At 42.8% G+C, this 20,354-nt stretch overlaps 1 protein-coding gene across 9 annotated transcripts in view; it reads left to right on the top strand.

The window, feature by feature from the left end:
• Positions 1-20,354, top strand: part of FBXO25 (F-box protein 25) — a 47,081-nt gene that overhangs the window by 5,787 nt on the left and 20,940 nt on the right. For 5 of the 9 annotated variants that reach the window (XM_075598245.1, XM_075598246.1, XM_075598244.1 and 2 more), the window contains exons 3-5: positions 5,134-5,234; positions 14,345-14,394; positions 19,248-19,340. In XM_075598245.1, coding sequence (XP_075454360.1) covers positions 5,134-5,234; positions 14,345-14,394; positions 19,248-19,340 — 244 coding nt within the window. The remainder of the gene's footprint in view (positions 1-5,133; positions 5,235-14,344; positions 14,395-19,247; positions 19,341-20,354) is intronic. The other 4 variants (XM_075598251.1, XM_075598252.1, XM_075598250.1 and 1 more) reach the window with 1 other exon arrangement.

The following is a 20,354-nucleotide window of genomic DNA, read 5'->3' as shown; positions in this document are numbered from 1 at the left end:
TCTAAGGAAGAAAGAACAGCACTGAGAGATTTGTAAAATATGGATAATGTCTTTATTAGACAGGCTGACAAAGGGGGAGGCATCGTCCTACAGGATAGATCTGACTACCTGGTGGATGCATATCGCCTGTTATGTGACGGTGCCTCCTATACTCCCCTTAAACATGATCCGGTTGACCATTACCAACTTTTGTTTAGAGATCTCCTTATGGGCGCACAGGGGCTGGTTATCATTGACCCCTCAGAGTTCAAGTATCTATACTTACAACATCCGAGAACGCCTTTCTACCATATCCCGAAAATTCATAAAACTCTGGACAATCCTCCTGGTAGGCCAATAGTCTCGGGGGTGGACTCGATGACATCGAATGTGTCCCAATATGTAGACCATTATTTACAACCTTATGTGATCAAGTTAAAATCCTATTTGAGGGTCACTTTGCATGTCATTGACTCCACGTCCGAGATTATTTGGAAAGACACCTACCTTTGGGCTACATGTGACGTGGCTTCACTCTACACATGTATTAAACACCACAAGGGTGCTTTGAAGCTTTGGACACTGCTCTTTCTCCTTACTCCTTGAGAGAGAGCAGTGTTGCTTGAAACGCGTGGGAGGAGGTTCCTATTTTTGTTCGTGACAAGTATCTGTCTTATGAAGCTTGCGTGTACTGACTGATCCGTGTGGTTGATTTGAAGTGCTGGTTGTTTAAAGTGTGTGCAGTTAGAACCAGAAGCAGTTTGAACAAGGAAGCGGTTAAACAGGGTATAGTATATTGAAGTACAGTTTACTGTTAGTACTTCTAAACTTCATAGTTGCTAGAATGAGCAGGATTGAAAATGCCACTCAATGCACATCTTGCCACATGTATGTGCACTTGGAGCAGCTGTTCCAAGGAGCATACCGCTGTGAGAGGTGTGAGCGGGTGGTCTCTTTAGAATCAGAGATTGCTGATCTGAAGAGGCAACTTGCAATATTGAGGGACATTGGCAATCCTGAAAGGGAATTAGAGCTCACTGAGCAGGCCCTTGCTTCGACTAGTGGTGCAGGTGGTGGCGCTGTTAGTGAGGAGCAGGTAGGTAGCTTGGTTGCCGTTAGTGAGGAGCAGGTAGGTAGCTGGGTGACAGTTAGAAGGGGAAGCAGGGGCAATAGGGAGAGGCAGGTCGTTTCTGAGCTGACACATGCCAATAGATTTGCCATGTTGAGTGAAGATATTGGGAATGTCGGGGCAGAAATGTCAAGGCTGGGGGAGACTAATTCCTCTAGCAGCCAGGGGAATAGTTCCTCCAGCATAGCGGGGACTCAGGATGCTCAGATACAAAGAAAGATTGTGGTGGTAGGGGACTCCATTATTAGGAAGGTAGATAGGGCAATCTGTTGCTGTGACCGCATGAACCGAACAGTTTGTTGTCTCCCAAATGCTCGGGTTCGGCACATTGCGGATCGGGTAGACAGATTGTTGGGGGGGGGGCTGGGATTGACCCGGCGGTCTTGGTACACGTTGGCACCAATGACAAAGTTAGAGAAAGATGGAGGGTCCTAAAAAATGATTTCAGGGATCTATGCCAAAAGCTTAAGGCAAGGACCTCCAAGGTAGTATTTTCTGAAATACTACCAGTGCCATGCGCTACCTCTGGGAGACAGTCAGAGATCAGGGAGGTTAATGCATGGCTAAGAAAGTGGTGCAGGAAGAAGGGGTTTGGGTTTTTAGAGCACTTGGACTCCTTTTCTGAGAGGTGCCATCTATATTCTAGGGACGGATTGCACCTCAATGAAGAGGGATCTTCTGTGCTAGGGGGGAGAATGCTAAAAAGGTTGGAGGAGATTTTAAACTAGGAGGGAGGGGGTAGGGGAATGAAACAGATAATGAACTAAATGGAATAGAGGAGGATACAAGGTGGTATGGAGGTAGAATGGGGGCAAGTGCGAGTTTGACAAGCAGTGAGACACCCATAGTAAATACAGATAATACTAGAAAACTTCTAAAGACTAAACCAAGTGGGCGCAGAAAGGAAGGAGCAGATAAGATAATAGTACAGGCTGAAAAAAAACTGAAATGCATGCTTGCTAATGCAAGAAGCCTGACAGATAAAATGGGGGAGCTTGAATTAATAGCTGCAAGGGAGCAGTATGATGATATAGGCATTACTGAAACATGGTGGGATGAAACTCATGACTGGACAGTTCATTTAGAGGGTTATTCCCTTTTTCGGAAGGATCAAACAAATAGAAGGGGAGGTGGAGTATGTTTATGTGTTAAACCGGATCTAAAACCTATTATAATGGATGATGTTTATGAAGGGAATGATGAAAATGTAGAGACTTTGTGGATAGAAATTAGCAATGGAGGTAAAAGTATTAAGAAAATGTTTGTGGGAATATGCTATAAACCACCAAATATCTGTGTGAGATTGAGGAAGCTAAAATACTTTTGCAAATGGAAAAGGCATCAAAACTGGGTCATGTTTGCATAATGGGGGATTTTAATTATCCAGACATAGACTGGGGCAATGAGATTAGCGTTACAACCAAAGGAAACAGGTTTTTGGGGGTGCTTAAAGACAATTTTATATGACCCAAATTATTGAGGAACCAACCAGGAGAGGGGCAATACTGGATTTGGTCATATCAAACAATGTAGAAGTAATACCCAAATGTTCCAGGACTTGAATATTTGTTAACAGTGATCATAACATGGTCTCATTTGAAATAAATGATCAAAAAATAGATTTCTTGGGTTCAACAAAGACCTTAAACTTTAGTAAGGCAGATTTTAATAAACTGAGGTCTAATCTAGTAGTAATACAATGGGATGATGTTTTTGCAGGGAAAAATGTAGAAGATAAATGGGCAGTCTTTAAAACATTGTTAGAAAAGCACACTTATCAGTGTATACCCTTGGGTAATAAGTATAAAAGAAATAAGTCAAAACCAATGTGGCTAAATAAACAGGTAGGGGAGGAAATGGACAAGAAGAAGAAGGCGTTTAGATTCTTTAAGTCAGAAGGGACGGAGATATCGTATCAGAATTATAAGGAATGTAACAAAAATTGCAAAAGGGCAATCAAATTAGCAAAAATGGATAATGAAAAAAGGATTGCAATAGAAAGTAAGGTCAACCCTAAAAAGTTCTTTAAGTACCTTAATAACAAAAAAATGAGAAAAGAAAATATAGGACCCTTTCAGTGTGAGATGGGTAGGCAGATTATTAGAGATAAGGAAAAAGCTGAGGTTTTAAACAAATTCTTTGCCTCTGTGTTTACCAGGGAAGAATCAAGTTCAATAGTAGTGCCGCAGGAGGAAGCCACAACCTCCATATTAATGAACAATTGGTTAACTGAGGAAGAAATTTATAAGCGACTTGAGAAAATGAAAGTAAATAAGGCACCTGGCCCCGATTGCATACATCCAAGAGTTCTCAAGGAGTTAAGCTCAGTAATAGCCAAACCATTATATTTAATATTCAAGGACTCCATTTCCACAGGCTCAGTACCACAAGATTGTCGTAAAGCAGATGTGGTGCCTATATTTAAAAAGGGAGCTAGATCACAGTCGGGAAATTACAGACCTGTAAGCCTGACTTCAATAGTAGGGAAACTACTTGAAGGTTTAATACGGGATAACATTCAGGAATACTTAATGGAAAACAAAATTATTAGTAATAGTCAGCATGGATTTATGAAGGATAGATCATGCCAAACTAACCTTTTTTGTTTCTTTGAGGAGGTAAGTAGGAATCTAGACCAGGGTAATGCAGTTGATGTGGTCTACTTAGATTTTGCAAAGGCTTTTGATACAGTTTTACACGAGATCGGTGTACAAAATAAAGATAATTGGACTCAGTAATAATATATGCACCTGGATTGGAAACTGGTTAAAGGACAGACAACAGAGGGTTGTCATAAATGGAACTTTTTCAGGTTGGGCTAAAGTCGTGAGTGGAGTACCTCCCGCAGCCACTGACTGAGCTGCCGCCCATTAACCCCCCGGCCCGCACCCGCAGCCAGTGACTGCGTTTGCCGCCACGCCGGCCATAAACCGGGGAACGGAGCTGTGAAGGGGGGAGAACTGAGTTGGGGGGGAAAACGGAGCTGTGAAGGGGGGGAACAGAGCTCTGAAAGGGGGTGGGGGAACGGACCTGTGAAGGGGGGTGGGGGAACGGACCTGTGAAGGGGGGTGGGGGAACGGAGCTGTGAAAGGGGGGGAATCTGAGATGTGATCGGGGTGGCAGCGCAGCTGTGAAGGGGGGGTGGGACCAGAGCTGTGAAGGGGGGGTGGGACCTGAGCTGTGAAGGGGAGGTGGGACCTGAGCTGTGAAGGGGGGGGTGGGACCTGAGCTGTGAACGGGGGGGGGAGAACGGAGCTGTGAAGGGGGGGGGGAAACAGCTGTGAACGGGGGTGGGGGAAACAGCTGTGAACGGGGGGGGGGCATTGCTGTGCACAGGGGGAGAAAGAGACGGAGAGAGGAGAAGGGGGAGAGAGACGGGATAGGAGAAGGGGGAGAAAGAGATGGGGGGGGAGAGAGAGAGGAGAATTGGGTGAGAGAGGGGGGGAGAGAGAGGAGAATTGGGTGAGAGAGGGGGGAGCGGAAAAATGGAATCTCGGGCAACGCCGGGTATATCAGCTAGTATGCATATAAGAAATTGACTATTGAGGTAGACGAAAGTGCATGAGTACCGTATATTTAAAATGATTTAACCCTCCCTATAATCATTAGTGCGATATTCCCACTGATGTGTGCTGCCGGGGACACAAAGCGAGAGGAAATCTTCCATGTTCCATAGGATGCACACACATTTAGTTTCTACCCAATTGTTTTGTGTTTTTTTTTCATGTGGTGATAATTGTTTTTATGTGGCGATAATTGTTTTTATGTGGCGATAATTGTAATTTGAAATTCATTGATTTTGGAAGATATATTGAGGAATATGGAGGGAGTCCTTTTGTAGAACCGGACAGCCTTTTAAAAACCTATGGCCTATGATGGGGGTGGGAAATATGTTCCCCTTGGTGTGGGCTGCCAATGGGACAAGGAAGAAAAAGAAACGATGGTAAGAAAATATCCATGTTTTTTATAAATCCAAACGTAGTCCCAGTCCTTTACAATTAAACTTATATATTTTTTTTTTCCAGGTTAAATGTTGATAACCAAGGAATATACAAACCTGATAAGTGTGAATTTTCAGCCAAAAAGAGAAAAAAGGATCACTTCAACAACACTACAAAGTCACAATGTAAGGCTATATTTATATTTATTTGTATTCTAGTAAAAACAATATATTTTACTTGTAGATATTGGAATAACTGTATTCCTAGATAGTAAGCATTTATATATGTAACCCATGTTCCCCCCCCCCCCCAGACACAGATGGTTATCTAGGGCAGCGGTGCGCAATCTGTGGGGCGCGACCCCCAGGGGGGGCGCGAGACTGCCGACGGGGGGCGCGGGGTTTACAGAGGCCCCGCGCGCTTCCCGAAGGCACTTAAATTAAGTGCCGGGGGAGCTGCAGGGCCTCTGTAAACCATACTTACCCGTGGCTCCGGCGGCTTCCTCCCGGCGTCGCCATGGCAACGCGGCGTCAAAATGACGCTGCGAGGTCATGTGACGTCACGTTGCTATGGCAACGTGACGTCATTACGCCGGAGCGCGGGTAAGTTGGGGTTGGGGGGGGCGCGGGAGCGAGGGGACAGCCGTCAGGGGGGCGCAGGGAAAAAAGTTTGCGCCCCCCTGATCTAGGGTGTAGTGAGGGCTGGCTACATGTAATTGGGTGGTGCGTACCTGCTTCGAACAGGAGGGCCTGAGTCTCCCGCGTTGGTGTTGGGGACAACAGGACCAGGCTTCTGGAGTAATAGCCTTCATTCTTTTGCAACGGTGCAGCGCCTCCATTCTCTATAAGCCCCAGGGATGTGGGGTAGGACCCTTACAGAGAAAGAACCCTGGTCCCAGGGTGAATGCTCCAGAACTCACACACAGTATATGTAAAACAGCAGCAGTGTCTTTATTGTCTTGTAACACTTGGAGGTAGTACACAGCAGTTCATGCACTTCAACAATTCCAATAAAGCAGGGCTCCCAAATGTAATCCCTTCGTCTCTCCTCTCCTTCTCCTCCAGACTGTATCCCTGCAGGAGGGTCTGGATGGGGCTGCAATACCCCTGCCTCCACTCCCCCCCAGGGTAGGCCCTAGGAGTGAGGCTAGATATCCTTCCCCTCACCCCCTAAATAGGGCGAGGGGCAGTGGTCCACCTCTATAGTCCTGTCCGCTCTACTCAGAGGGGCTCTGAGGTCTCTCCTACAGATATCACTCTCACGTTGAGCAGGGCCTCTCAGGTCAGGCATGTACTCTGCTGGGTCTTACTACACTTCAGACCAGCACTCTCCTCCGCTCCAAGACATCACTCCACATACTCCCTCCAGGCTCTCCACAGACTGCCAGTCCTGACACACTGCTCTCCAGACTCTGCTCCAGCTCAGACTGACATCTTCACAGAACTGGGCATTCTGAACTGCCACCTCCTTCTCTCAGCTCTGACTCAACTCGCAGCACGAACTCACAGAACCAACTGACTCAGACACACACAGGACAGCCCACTAAATAGAGTCAGCCCTGCCCCTATGATGTCAGCAGGACCTCCCCTCTGTCTAGGCCTGCACAGAGTCAGGGGGGCCCCTCCTCTATCACTCCAGGCAGGGCTTGAAGGGGGGAAAACCCATGGTTACTACTGGCGCCTGCCCTTACCAGGGCTTACTCCAGTAGGAGAAGGATAAGTAGCCCACTCTTACTTACAGGGGCTACATAAACATTTTAGAAATGGTGAAATTGGATTTGTTTGTATGTATATATTTATTTGAATTCAATATTTTAAAAGTGGCAAGTCCTCTGAGTGCCAGCTCTGCTACTATATCTTTATTAACAAGACTTTGTTTGCTAAAGTGTGGTGTGTGGTGTGTGGTGTGTGGTGTGTGTGTGTCGCGCCACACACGTATAACCCAAAGCTCAACTTTCTGAACAGCGGCAAGGGTTTCACTTAGGGTTGAAGTGTCGCATTCATACGCGGTCACTATTAGGATATACTAGTCAAACACAACTTTTTAGACACCATGCAAGGTTTCTTTAGTGCTTCATCCTATCTTCATTCTTCTATTGATATCAGTAGACTGGAACCTTTCCAATTAAAAGTCCTTGCCAAGGTAGACTCGACTTCTTCTAGCTCTATTCCATTTATTTTGATCTTTTGGAGTTGACACATTTGTTGAACAACACTTTGGTGTTGCTGAGATTCTTATGAATCCCCACCATCTTACTTTCTTAGGCAAGTTTTTCCAATTTGTTGCTCGAGGTCTTCTGGACTTGTGAAAAAATAACAATGTCATCTGCAAATCGTAGGTGACACAAATATTCACTGTTGATTTTGATTCCTTCCTCCCTTCCCCCCCACCCCCCCCCCCCCAATTCAATGTTTTGAAAATGTAAATGTTGATGTGAAAAGCTTTGTTGACATGGTGTAAATATTACTTTATATTCTCAATGTACTCTTCTTGAACGCATTGTCTTAATGCATTTTAAAACCACTGAGGCAAGGATGGAAATATCCTGGGCGCCTGTGATGACTAACCTGATTGACAGTTCAAGGCACTGCTGCTCAGTGAGAGCAGGGGGATCGGAGAGCAGAAGGCATGTGAGGGCTGCGGGTGGGGCTAGTCAGAGGGGGCGGATCTAGCCAGTGCTGAAAGTGCACATGTGCAAAATTTAATGTCCGTGAGGAGAGCGTGGGGATTTAAGCAGGAGACAAAGGGTTGGGCTATAGAGGGAGTGGGGCTAGTCGGAGCTGAAATTAGTCAGTGCGAGTGCTTGTGTGTCAGATACAGTGACACACTGATATACACACACATAGTGACACAGTGCCGACAATGGGTAGGGAGTGGCAACAGGGTAGCTGGAACGTGCCTATCAGAACGCGGGCTCCTGAACATTTTGGTGGGCTCCTTGTATCTTCTATTTTTGTCCACCTCTGCACTGAGATGTAAACAGAATCAAATGTCTTTTTCATAATCTATGAATCCTAAAATGAGTGATAGATCATATTGATTACTTGAGGAAATTACTTCTTGCACAGCTTAGATGTGGTCCATTGTGTTGTATCCACTGAAATTCTGCTTGTTCTTTAGGCTGGGCAAAGTCTAGGGTCTGTTGCAGCCGATTTAGTGAGTATCTTCCTAAAAATATAGTAACTGGTTGTTTATATAGTTCTTTAGGTATTTTTTTGTCTTCTTCTTTTGGATGAGGATCCGTATGGCATTGCTCCATTGTTCTTGCATTTTCCTGTTCTTAGAGCAGCTTGTAAAGACTTTTGCAAGGATTTAATCTTTCCCAGCTTCCTTGATTTTTTTTGATATATTTTTTTTCAGTTTTTATTGCAGCTTCCTCTGGGGCTTTCCCATTCTTCATGGTATTGTTTTGCCTTTTGACACTTCTTCGAAGACGCACAGTACATCATTGTTTTATTTTTCTCCTTCTGCTGGATTATGGCCTTTTTAGTTGTGTTCTCACATAATTTCATGTAGAAATCCTCAACTCTTTAGAAGTGCAGTCTCCATTCTCTTGCTTGAGTGCGATGATTTGGCTTTTTCCCATTCATAAGTTACGGCTTAGTATGCTTTAAGATTTTGGTTTTCTTCACCATATCACTGTTGCATTTTCTTATGTCTTCAGTTATATGCTTGCACAGGTCTACATACTCAATTCTGGTTCTTTGCGTCATGAGATTGTTTCATTTCTAGTCGTTTCTTCAAACTGTTTTTTGTGTTATTTTGATATTTTCTTCTGTTCTTTTGTTGATTCCTACAATTTTTCTGCACTTTCAACTACTGTACAAGCTTCATATATTCTTCATAATTGTTTCTTAAAGTGTCGCCATGCATTTCGAGCAAGTTGAAGTGATTTCAACTAAACAATTATCTGCCGTTATTCATGAGGTTCTTGATGTTGGTTTTTATTTTTGTCATCCTTTTTAATCCTGTTTTCTTCATTCAGATGTAATTTGCAATAATCCAATTGGTGATCAGTCCTTGTGTCACAACTAGCAATACAAAAATACTAAAACAAGCGCTAGACCTAAAATTTAACAGTGCAGTGCACAAAGGTGAGCAGCCTGGTAATCTACTAGGGAATACCTCAAAATATGCCCCAAAATACAATATAAAAATACAAATATAGAATCAAAACCTGGTGCGTGTGTATATAAATGAATAACAATATATGTAGTCCAATAAAGGATATAAGTGATGTTGTGAGTAAAGTTCTTATTCTTTCAAACTTGAGTGGTTAGCCGATGAAAAATAGACTCAAAAATCACAGTTCACAGAGCAAACAGTCCTCTTCACAGTGTAATGCTACCCTGTAGATATGAGACAGAAAGCAGGGAAAAAAACATTGCGCAGTATTGTTTTACAGCCAAATGCACCCTTAACCTGTAAACTCAATAGATTGCCTACATACTAGAAGTAGGTAGGTCGCATACAGGGGAGAGAAACTGTGTTTGGAGTCTTCCGAGTCCAAGGAGCTTTGGGTATAGCACGAACCCCACGTGGTGTCCTCAACTTCAATGGATGTAGGAAGGGTCTCCCTCTCAGGAAAAGATGTCTCCTGAGCCTGTCTTCGGATTCCTGTATCTTATTCTCCAGCAAGGGATGAAAGAAGAACAGAGGATTGCGCAATAATAAAAACTTTAATGACGCCTCCAAACCTAAAACAATAAAATACTCACAATGGAACGTGAGTTTAAAATCAAATTAGAAGTGCCCGACCCAGCAGCAGTGTTCAGTCACTGAATGTCCTTTCTGGTATCGCGTGTACCTCGCGTTGTTCCGGCGCGGCTAGGATGACGTCACCGTCTCCGTTCTTGACTGGCAGCTGGATGAGTGTCTAGGGCAGTACCTCCTTAGGCTCCTCCCTACGCGTTTCGTGACGGGGAATGTCACTTCGTCAGGTGATTGTGGAGCCTCAGCAATCCCGTGTGTGTTTTATAGCCCCATGTTTACCCCTTATGTGAAGGAACCACATGAGACTTACAGTTGCAAGTGAATCTACTGATCCTGATGACTCGCACCAGTGGGGTTAAAGTAGTCACTTCTGAAGTGAACAAACGGTTCAATTAGGGGCACATAAAATTCACATAAAAAAATATAAATTACATCGATTGAGACATAAATTGACAGATTAGGAGTTAATGGAAAAAAAGGAAACATGTGCAATTGATAGAACAAAAAGGCAGCGAACCAAGAGCAGTATTTGTAATTAAGAGCTAAACAGGGCCTTTTTAGAGAAAAGATGCTAGATCGAAATCAATATTCAGCCCTTTGGGGGAGAGTGTTTTTAAAGTGTAGATCCAGAAGGTCTCTTGTTGAGAGACCCTCTGTAGTCTATCTCCCCCTGTGGCACCAACTTTAGGGCAATCTATGCCAATACAAGTAAGTCCCTCGGGTGACATATTGTGATGGGTCTTAAAATGGTTGGATACACTCTGTCTCCAAACCATTCTTAATGTTGTACACATGTTCAGCAAATCTTCTTTTCAGTGGTCTCCCTGTTCTGCCCACATACTGTAACTTACAAGGACACTCTAAAAGGTAAACACAAAAGTTTGATTTACAGTTAATGAATGTACGGATTTCAAAGCTTTTACCGGTGACATTGGACCTAAATTCTTTGCATTTAGATCCATAGCTGCAACCAATACATTTCTTACAAGGGAAATAACCTTTAAGGTATTTTAACCACATGGTTTGCCCCAACCCCTGATGTTTCTTAGGGCAGCTAGGGGCCAGTTGTGATTTCAAGTTTTGAGCTTTTTTATACACAATTTGTGGTTTATTAGGTAATATTGATTGGAGAATAGGATCTCTTTGTAGGATCCCCCAGTGTTTAGTTTCTAGGGTGTTTAATAAACACTGGGGGATCCTACAAAGAGATCCTATTCTCCAATCAATATTTGTATCAATATCTGACGAAGTGACGTTCCCCGTCACGAAACGCGTAGGGAGGAGCCTAAGGAGGTACTGCCCTAGACACTCATCCAGCTGCCAGTCAAGAACGGAGACGGTGACGTCATCCTAGCCGCGCCGGAACAACGCGAGGTACACGCGATACCGGAAAGGACATTCAGTGACTGAACACTGCTGCTGGGTGTGCTGGGTCGGGCACTTCTAATTTGATTTTAAACTCACGTTCCATTGTGAGTATTTTATTGTTTTATGTTTGGAGGCGTCATTAAAGTTTTTATTATTGCGCAATCCTCTGTTCTTCTTTCATCCCTTGCTGGAGAATAAGATACAGGAATCCGAAGACAGGCTCAGGAGACATCTTTTCCTGAGAGGGAGACCCTTCCTACATCCATTGAAGTTGAGGACACCACGTGGGGTTCGTGCTATACCCAAAGCTCCTTGGACTCGGAAGACTCCAAACACAGTTTCTCTCCCCTGTATGCGACCTACCTACTTCTAGTAAGTAGGCAATCTATTGAGTTTAAAGATTAAGGGTGCATTTGGCTGTAAAACAATACTGCGCAATGTTTTTTTCCCTGCTTTCTGTCTCATATCTACAGGGTAGCATTACACTGTGAAGAGGACTGTTTGCTCTGTGAACTGTGATTTTTGAGTCTATTTTTCATCGGCTAACCACTCAAGTTTGAAAGAATAAGAACTTTACTCACAACATCACTTATATCCTATATTGTTATTCATTTATATACACACGCACCAGGTTTTGATTCTATATTTGTATTTTTACCTTGTGTCGCAACGTTTGAAAACTGGGCAGTCTTTAATCAGTTATTTCTTGTTGGCCAAGATAAAGTCCATTTCACTCTCTCTTCCATTGGGTCCACTCTATGTCCATTTTATGTTTGGATTCTTCTTGAAGAATTAATTCATGATGTAGAAGTTTTCGCATTCTGCAAATTCTACCAATCTGACAACGTTCTTTCTTGTTGCCATAATCATGCTTGTCAAGGGATGCTTCGTCTTTCTGTTGGGCACCAATCTTTGCATCGGAATCTCCAATAATCTTGAGGGGACCACTTCTTTCAAGTTGATGCAATGGCAGGAGTCTTCTACTTTGTTGTTGGGACATGCACGTGGATAATTTGAAGTCTGTATCTCTTTCTCAACTGAATGCGGATTCTGGCTGCTCTTTCCGATGTGCTTTCATATTCCAGTATGTTCCTCCATATCTTGTTAACAATGACGCCTATGTGAATGGTTCTTCCATTTTCTGTACCGCTGTAATGTAGTAGGTAACTGTTTTTGAGCCCAAGGAGTCCTTCATATTTTCTTACTTCACGAAGACCAACAATATCCTATTTAATCTTTTCAATTGCGTCTTCCAGTTACATACTGTAGTAGATGATGTTGAAAAAAGACATGCGTCGATCTAGTTCATCCTATGCTAAATTTAGACAACAGATACTTTATCCCACCCTTATGGTATGACCCAGAGTCCTTTGTACTGCCCTTGTGATGAATAGTTCTTTTGAAAGCTCCTTCTACTGTCCCCGAATATATTTGTATATAGTTATATTATCCCCTCTTAGACGCCTCTTTTCTAATTTAAATAAATCTAATTTAGCTAGCATCTCCTCATAAGTTAGATTGTCCATCCCCTTTATTAATGTGGTGGCTCTTCTCTGCACTCCCTTTAGTTCCATAATATCTTTTCTAAGAAGTGGTGCCCAAAATTGTACTCCATATTCAAGGTGTGGTCTTACTAATGCTTTGTAAAGGGGCATAAGTCTGTTTACTTCCTTTCCATCCATTGCCCGTTTAATGCAAGATAAGATCTTGTTTGCCTTTGCAGCTACTGCATGACATTGGGCACTGTTGTTAAGCCTGCTGTCTACAAGCACTCCTTAATCCTTCTCCATCAAGGATTCCCCCAATTTATCCCCATTTAATTTGTAAGTCGCCTGTTTATTCTTTTTTCCCAAATGAATAACCTTACATTTATCTGTATTAAACCTATTAAATTAATCTGCCCTTTACCTGTCCAAGTTTCCATTCTCTCCAAGTCCTTCTGAAGAGAAATTACATCCTGCTCTGATTCTACTACCTTACACAATTTGGTATCATCAGCAAAGATGGAGACTTTGCTCTAGATGCCAACCTCAAGGTCATTAATAAACAAGTTAAAAAGCAAGGGTCCCAGTACGATCCCTGAGGTACTCCACTCACGACCTTAGCCCAACATGAAAAAGTTCCATTTATGACAACCCTCTGTTGTCTATCCTTCAACCAGTTTTCAATCCAGGTGCATATATTTTTACTGAGTCACATTTGCTTTATTTTGTACACCAACCTCTTGTGTGGAACCGTATCAAAAGCCTTTGCAAAATCTAAGTAGACCACATCAACTGCATTACCCTGGTCTAAATTCCTACTTGCCTCCTTAAAGAAACAAATAAGGTTGGTTTGGCATGATCTATCCTTCATAAATCTGATTATTACTAATAATTTTGTTTTCCATTAGATATTCCTGAATATTATCCCATATTAAACCTTCAAGTAGTTTCCCCACTATTGAAGTCAGGCTTACAGGTCTGTAATATTCCGGTTGTGATCTAGCTCCCTTTTTAAATATAGGCACCACATCTGCTTTACGCCAATCTTATGGTACTGAGCCTGTGGAAATGGAGTCCTTGAATATTAAATGTAATGGTTTGCCTCACATTATAGTTTATCTTCCAAGCATTATAAAGTAGTAGAGCAACTGAACATTTTGCAAACTGTGCTATATTGACCTTGAAAAAGTTTTTTTTATATGCTGATTTGAGCTGTATTGTAACCCACTTTTTCACTGGGTATAGAACAAAGCTATAAATAATAGATAACCTGATTAATACAGTATGGTATATGCAGGAGAGAGAAGTAATACAATGAGGGCATTTCTAAATGGTAGTAAATGAGGAGATAGATGCCTTATAATAGCTGAGAGAGGATGAAGGGAGGGGAGGTGGCAGGAGGAGGGGGGTGAGATAGAATCGGTTGCTAACATTTCTGAATCCTACCACTGAGTGTACGTACGTGTGCATATTTTACTGCAGTGTGCAGGGATTTGCCAAAAATCCAGTGAGAGAAAGTTTAGTTACAACTGGAGCCTTATATAAATCTCCTGATTTTCTTTGATCAAAACAAGCAGCCATGACATGGCCAACGGTGTGACTGCAACAGCAGGACATGTCACAACAAAAAGCAGTAACTGTTTACTAAGCAACAAGAACATAGACCTTTTGAAATGTTTTTAAATCTTGTTTTCACAGTCTTTCTTTGTTGTTCTTTTTTTTTAATATAGATTTTTATCACGAAAAATGGATTTATGTACAAAAAGAAAGTACACGAGAAGTAAGTATACCTTAATCCAGCGGTGCGCAAACTGGGGGGCACAAGACTTTATTGGGGGGCCGCGTAGCGGTTAGAGGCCCCACGCTAAGAGCGCGAAGCCTCTGTATATTTACTTACCGGCTTCTTGTCCACGCGACTCCATGGCAGCGTGGCGTCAAATGGCGCCTATTACCATGGAGACGTGACGTCAAATTACACCGTGGGTGATGTGACGTCACATGACCCCGCAGCGTCATGTGACGCATCATTAGAGACAAGGGGGCGTGGCGCGAGCGAGGAGGCAGCAGATAAGGCGGGCGCAGGGCGTGTGCGCACCGCTGCCCTAAGCTGCAGCTCTGCTGGTTAAGCACAAGTACCTTTTTTGTTTCCAGCAAATATTGTTTTGATTTTCTTGTAAGAACCTGTTTGGAGACTGTCTGCTATGGTCTGTCTGGACTAAAACTATTCAGTAAAGCCACGTAAATTAATGGGTATGTTTAAACATAACCTGTTCCACATTTCAACCTGATTCTCACCGCCAGACTTCTGAGATATAGATTTATTTATTATTTAAAACCATTTTTGTTTTCTCTATCCTGTAATTTTAATAAAACTCAAGGTATATACAAGAAACAAATTAATGAAATGCTATAACAGAATATACTGTTAGTGAGGGAATTGGGATGGTCCTGATGAAGGTGTAATTGTGAGACTGAAATGTTGACAGATGTAAAATGAATGAATGATGTTTGTCGGGTGTGCCACGATATTCTCTTCTGGATTTGCTACAGCAGCTGTAACTGTAGCACCCAGCAGCATGTAGATCAGCGATGTTGGACTGGTCAAGTGTTCATTTTCTCCACTTGTATAACAAATAAAAACAAGATGCTTTTTAACTTATTTTGAATTAAACTATTGATATATTGGTCCTGTTCTCAGTCTGATAAAATTTTGAAATGCATGGATATAATTGAAGCTTATTATTTTAAAAGATCATAATTATTAAACACTTTTTGATGCAGTTTGAATTATATTAGGTTTGTTGTTTGACACAATTTAGAGTTTCCCAACTTTAAATCTGCACTTGGTAAGTGTGTAACCTCTAAAGAGATTGACGAGACACGAGAATGTTTAAAAAAATATTTGGCATTGATAATTGGGTAGCAAAAACATAAGTTCAAATGTTGTGAATAGCAGCAGCAGTTTCAAATTATTTTTATTTTTTGTGTGTAGGAATTTCATGTAGATTTTTATTATTTTTATGTGTGTGTGTGTGTATTGTATTGTATTGTATTGTATGTCTTTATTTATATAGCGCCATTAATGTACATAGCGCTTCACCGTAGTAATACACGTGGTAATCAAATAAATAACAGATAATATAAATAACAGGTCATGGGGATAAGTGCTTTAGACAAACATAACATTAAGGAAGAGGAGTCCCTGCCCCGAGGAGCTTACAATCTAATTGGTAGGTAGGGAGAACGTACAGAGACAGTAGGAGGGAGTTCTGGTAAGTGCGTCTGCAGGGGGCCAAGCTTTATGTATCATGTGTTCAGAATGTTCACAGTGCTATTCGTATGCTTCTTTAAGCAAGTGTGTCTTAAGGTGGGTCTTAAAGGTGGATAGAGAGGGTGCTAGTCGGGTACTGAGGGGAAGGGCATTCCAGAGGTGTGGGGCAGTCAGTGAAAAAGGTTTAAGGCGGGAGAGGGCTTTAGATAAAAAGGGGGTAGAAAGAAGACAACCTTGAGCAGAACGCAAGAGTCGGGGTGGTGCATAGCGAGAAATTAGGGCTGAGATGTAAGGAGGGGCAGAAGAGTGTAAAGCTTTAAAAGTGAGGAGAAGAATGGAGTGTGAGATGCGGGATTTGATTGGAAGCCAGGAGAGGGATTTCAGGAGGGGAGATGCTGAGACAGATCTAGGAAAGAGTAGAGTGATTCTGGCAGCAGCATTTAGGATAGATTGTAGGGGAGACAGGTGAGAGGCAGGAAGGCCGGACAGCAGGAGGTTACAGTAATCAAGACGGGAGAGTATGAGGGCCTGAGTCAGTTTTAGCAGTTGAGCAACAGAGGAAAGGGCGTATCTTTGTTATATTGCGGAGGAAAAAGCGACAAGTTTTAGAAATGTTTTGAATGTGAGGGGCGAATGTGAGAGAGGAGTCGAGTGTGACCCCTAGGCAGCGTGCTTGGGCTTCTGGGTGGATGATCGTAGTTCCAACAGTAATGTGGAAGGAGGTAGTAGGGCCAGGTTTGGGAGGAAGTATGAGGAGCTCTGTTTTAGCCATGTTGAGTTTAAGGCGACGGAGGGCCATCCAGGATGATATAGCAGAGAGACATTCAGAAACTTTGGTCTGTATAGCAGGTGTAAGGTCAGGTGTTGAAAAGTATTTTTGTGTGTCGTCAGCATAGAGGTGATATTTAAACCCAAAAGATGTTATTAGGTCACCTAGAGAGAGTGTGTACAGAGAAAAGAGAAGAGGTCCCAGGACAGAGCCCTGGGGTACCCCCACAGAGAGATCAATAGAGGAGGAGGAGGTGTTAGCAGAAGAGACACTGAAAGTACGATGGGAGAGGTAGGATGAGATCCAGGATAGAGCTTTGTTCCGAATACCAAGAGTATGGAGAATGTGAAGGAGAAGAGGGTGGTCCACGGTGTCAAATGCAGCAGAGAGGTCGAGTAATATGAGCAGAGTGTAATGACCTCTGTCTTTGGCAGCATGGAGGTCGTCAGTTATTTTAGTGAGGGCTGTTTCCGTGGAGTGAGCAGTGCGGAAGCCAGATTGTAGAGGGTCTAGGAGAGAATAGGTGTTGAGAAAATGAAGCAAGCAAGAGAATACAAGACGTTCAAGGAGTTTAGAGGCAAAAGGCAGGAGGGAGACAGGTCGATTGTTAGAAAGACAGGTAGGGTCAAGCTTGCTGTTTTTGAGTAATGGTATGACTGTTGCATGTTTGAAGGAGGATGGAAAGGTTCCAGAGCAGAGGGAGGAGTTAAAATGTGTGTGAGCGTAGGGATTATAGTAGGAGCAAGAGGTTTTAGGAGATGGGAGGGAATGTGGTCAAGAGGGCAAGTGGTAGAGGGAGAAGTGGCGATCAACAGCGATACATCCTCCTCTGAGACAGTGGAAAAAGAGTCAAGGAAGGCAGGAGGAGAGTTAGGAAGAGGTGTAGGATGGGAAGAAGAAACAGAGGGGATGTTCTGACGTATGGATTCCACCTTTTCCTTAAAATAGTCAGCAAAGTCCTGAGCGGAGATGGAGGAAGGAGAGGCAGCTGAGGGTGGTTTGAGTAGAGTATCAAAGACAGAGAACAGTCGGCGTGGGTTAGACTTGTGCATGTTGATTAGTGCAGAAAAGTAGGCTTGTTTAGCTTGCGAGAGGGCAGAGTTGAAACAGGATAGCATAAATTTGTAGTGAAGGAAGTCTGCTAGAGTGTGAGACTTCCTCCAGAGGCGTTCAGAGGAACGAGTGGAGGAACGCAGCATGCGTGTGTGGGAATTTAGCCAGGGTCTAGGGTTAGAAGGGCGAGTGCGGCAGAGAGAAAGTGGGGCATGTAGATCAAGAGAGGAGGACAAGACAGAGTTGTAGTTCCTGACCAGGTTGTCGGGGTCTGTAGCAGAGCTGAGAGAGGAGAGGGAGGAGCGTAAAGTGGACTCAAAGTCAGGTAAGTGAATAGAGCGCAGGTGTCTGCAGAACCGGGCTGTAGATGGAGGTGGAGAAGGGGAGAAGCGAGATAGAGAAAATGAGATGAGATGATGGTCAGAGAGAGGAAAAGGGGAAATGGAGAAATCGGAGAGAGAGAAGTTCTTAGTGAAAACCAGGTCTAAGTAGTGGCCATCCTTGTGGGTGCTGGCTGCAGTCCACTGTTGAAGGCCAAAAGAAGAGGTTAGAGAAAGAATGCGGGAAGCCCAAGGGAGAAGAGGGGTCATCAATGTGGCAATTGAAGTCCCCAAGGAGAAGAACAGGGGAGTCTGAGGAGAGGAAAGAGAGCCAGGATTCAAAGTGAGAGAGAAAGGCAGAAGGGGGATGAGTAGAGGTAGGTGGGCGATAGATGACCGCCACATGAACAGGGAGAGGAGAGAAAATCTGGACAGTGTGAGCCTCAAAGGAGGGAAAAGCAAGAGAGGGAGGAATAGGAAGGGTATGTGTATATTTTTGTTTGTTTATTTATTTATAAAATATTTTACCAGGAAGTAATACATTGAGAGTTACCTCTCGTTTTGAAGTATGTCCTGGGCACAGAGTTAGGACAAATAATACATGGTTACAAATACAGTTACATAAATGAACAGGGTAAACATTATATACAAGACATTGCATGCACAGTTAAAGAAAATATATATTATGGCGAATGAAACAGTTACAGACCAGATTAAAATGTGAGACAGCCTTAGATTTGAAAGAACTTAAACTGGTGGTGGATGTGAGAGTCTCTGGTAGGTTGTTCCAGTTTTGGGGTGCACGGTAAGAGAAGGAGGAACGTCCGGATACTTTGTTGAGCCTTGGGACCATGAACAGTCTTTTGGAGTCTTATCTCAGGTGATAAGTGCTGCATGTGGTAGGGGTGAGGAGCTTGTTCAGATAGCTGGGTAGCTTGCCCATAAAGAATTTAAAGGCAAGATAGGAAAGGTGAACTTTGTTGGGGGGGGGAAGCATTGAAATTGAAATTTGCAAAAAATCAATCATGTAATGTTTATATGATAAATACTGTATAATGTCGTAAGAAATATATATTCCATAGACAGAGGAAGTGACGAGTTTTTATTATATGTTAATATCACAAGGCTGTTAAAGGGTTAAATATCATTTAATTTATTTTTGTTTACTTTTAAATGTGCTTGTGTAATCTGCATTTTTCATACATATATGCTTTGTTTAGAGACATGGCTACTGCACCTTGGGTGAAGCTTTTAATCGTTTAGACTTTTCAAGTGCCATTCAGGACATCAGAAGATTCAATTATGTGGTCAAGGTCAGTCATTTATGCTCTTATTAATATGATTTATTTTGCAGGCATGTTGCATTAAACCATAGTAAATTAACAGGTCTTCTCTGCATATATTAAAGTTACATTTCTGAGTTACCTAGAAGCAAGTTCAAAGTAAGATGACAATAGCAAGGCAATGAACTAAGTATAAAAGGCGTGTGTTTTATGGTGTGTATTTTCAAATAATTCTTGTGGTGTTCACTTTTGTATATATTTTTTAATCGTAGCACACTGATTTTTCCTATCCGTTCTTACGAGGCATACATGTTCCCCTGAGATCAAACAGTACTTTCTATTACTTTATAAAGTTAAACTATCTGGGGGAATAAGACGAGGGCTGATAAAGTTGTTTAAATTATACTTCATCTTAGTAGCAATTCCGGCTGCTAGTTCTTCTTCGTCTTCATTTTTTTAACAGGATTCAGAGCACATGGGCTCTTCCAGAGTTGAATAACTTTATTTGCTGCTCTGTGGACACACTGGCTCCCAAGATACTTAGTTTTAGGTGCCGGTGTTCAGGAATAGAAAAATTCACTTCTCCAGGATGAGTGAAAAATTGAGAGGGATATTTGGCCAGCAACAGCAAAACGTCTTCAATAGCAGCACAGCTGTCAATCACTGCTCTGCTTCCTGAAATTACCCCCCATAAAGCTCTGAGTAGCGATATGCAAGGCATTGTGGGCCGTGACAACCCCTCCGTCTTCCGCACATGTTCTGCAGAAGTCACGGGTTTTCCTGCCGCACCCATGCGATAGATGGGTGCAAGTAGGTGACCTTCAAGCCCTGGCAGTGTTCTATTTTATTTATGAATGCCAAACTGGAGGCCAATAGGGAGCCGCAAATTGAAAAAACAGGAAGTGAACCGGAACCTTAAACTGTAAGTATCTCAGGGGCCAGAGCTGAAAGTAGAGTGGTTCAGCTCTGGAGGATCCTCCGGTTCGCATACTGTTTAAAAATACATTTCAATTCTTGGCAGGATTGCTGCTTTTAGCATTTTTT

This window comes from Ascaphus truei, chromosome 4, assembly GCF_040206685.1.
Source record: "Ascaphus truei isolate aAscTru1 chromosome 4, aAscTru1.hap1, whole genome shotgun sequence".
Lineage (NCBI taxonomy): Eukaryota > Metazoa > Chordata > Amphibia > Anura > Ascaphidae > Ascaphus > Ascaphus truei.
This window is presented reverse-complemented; position numbering and strand designations above follow the sequence as displayed.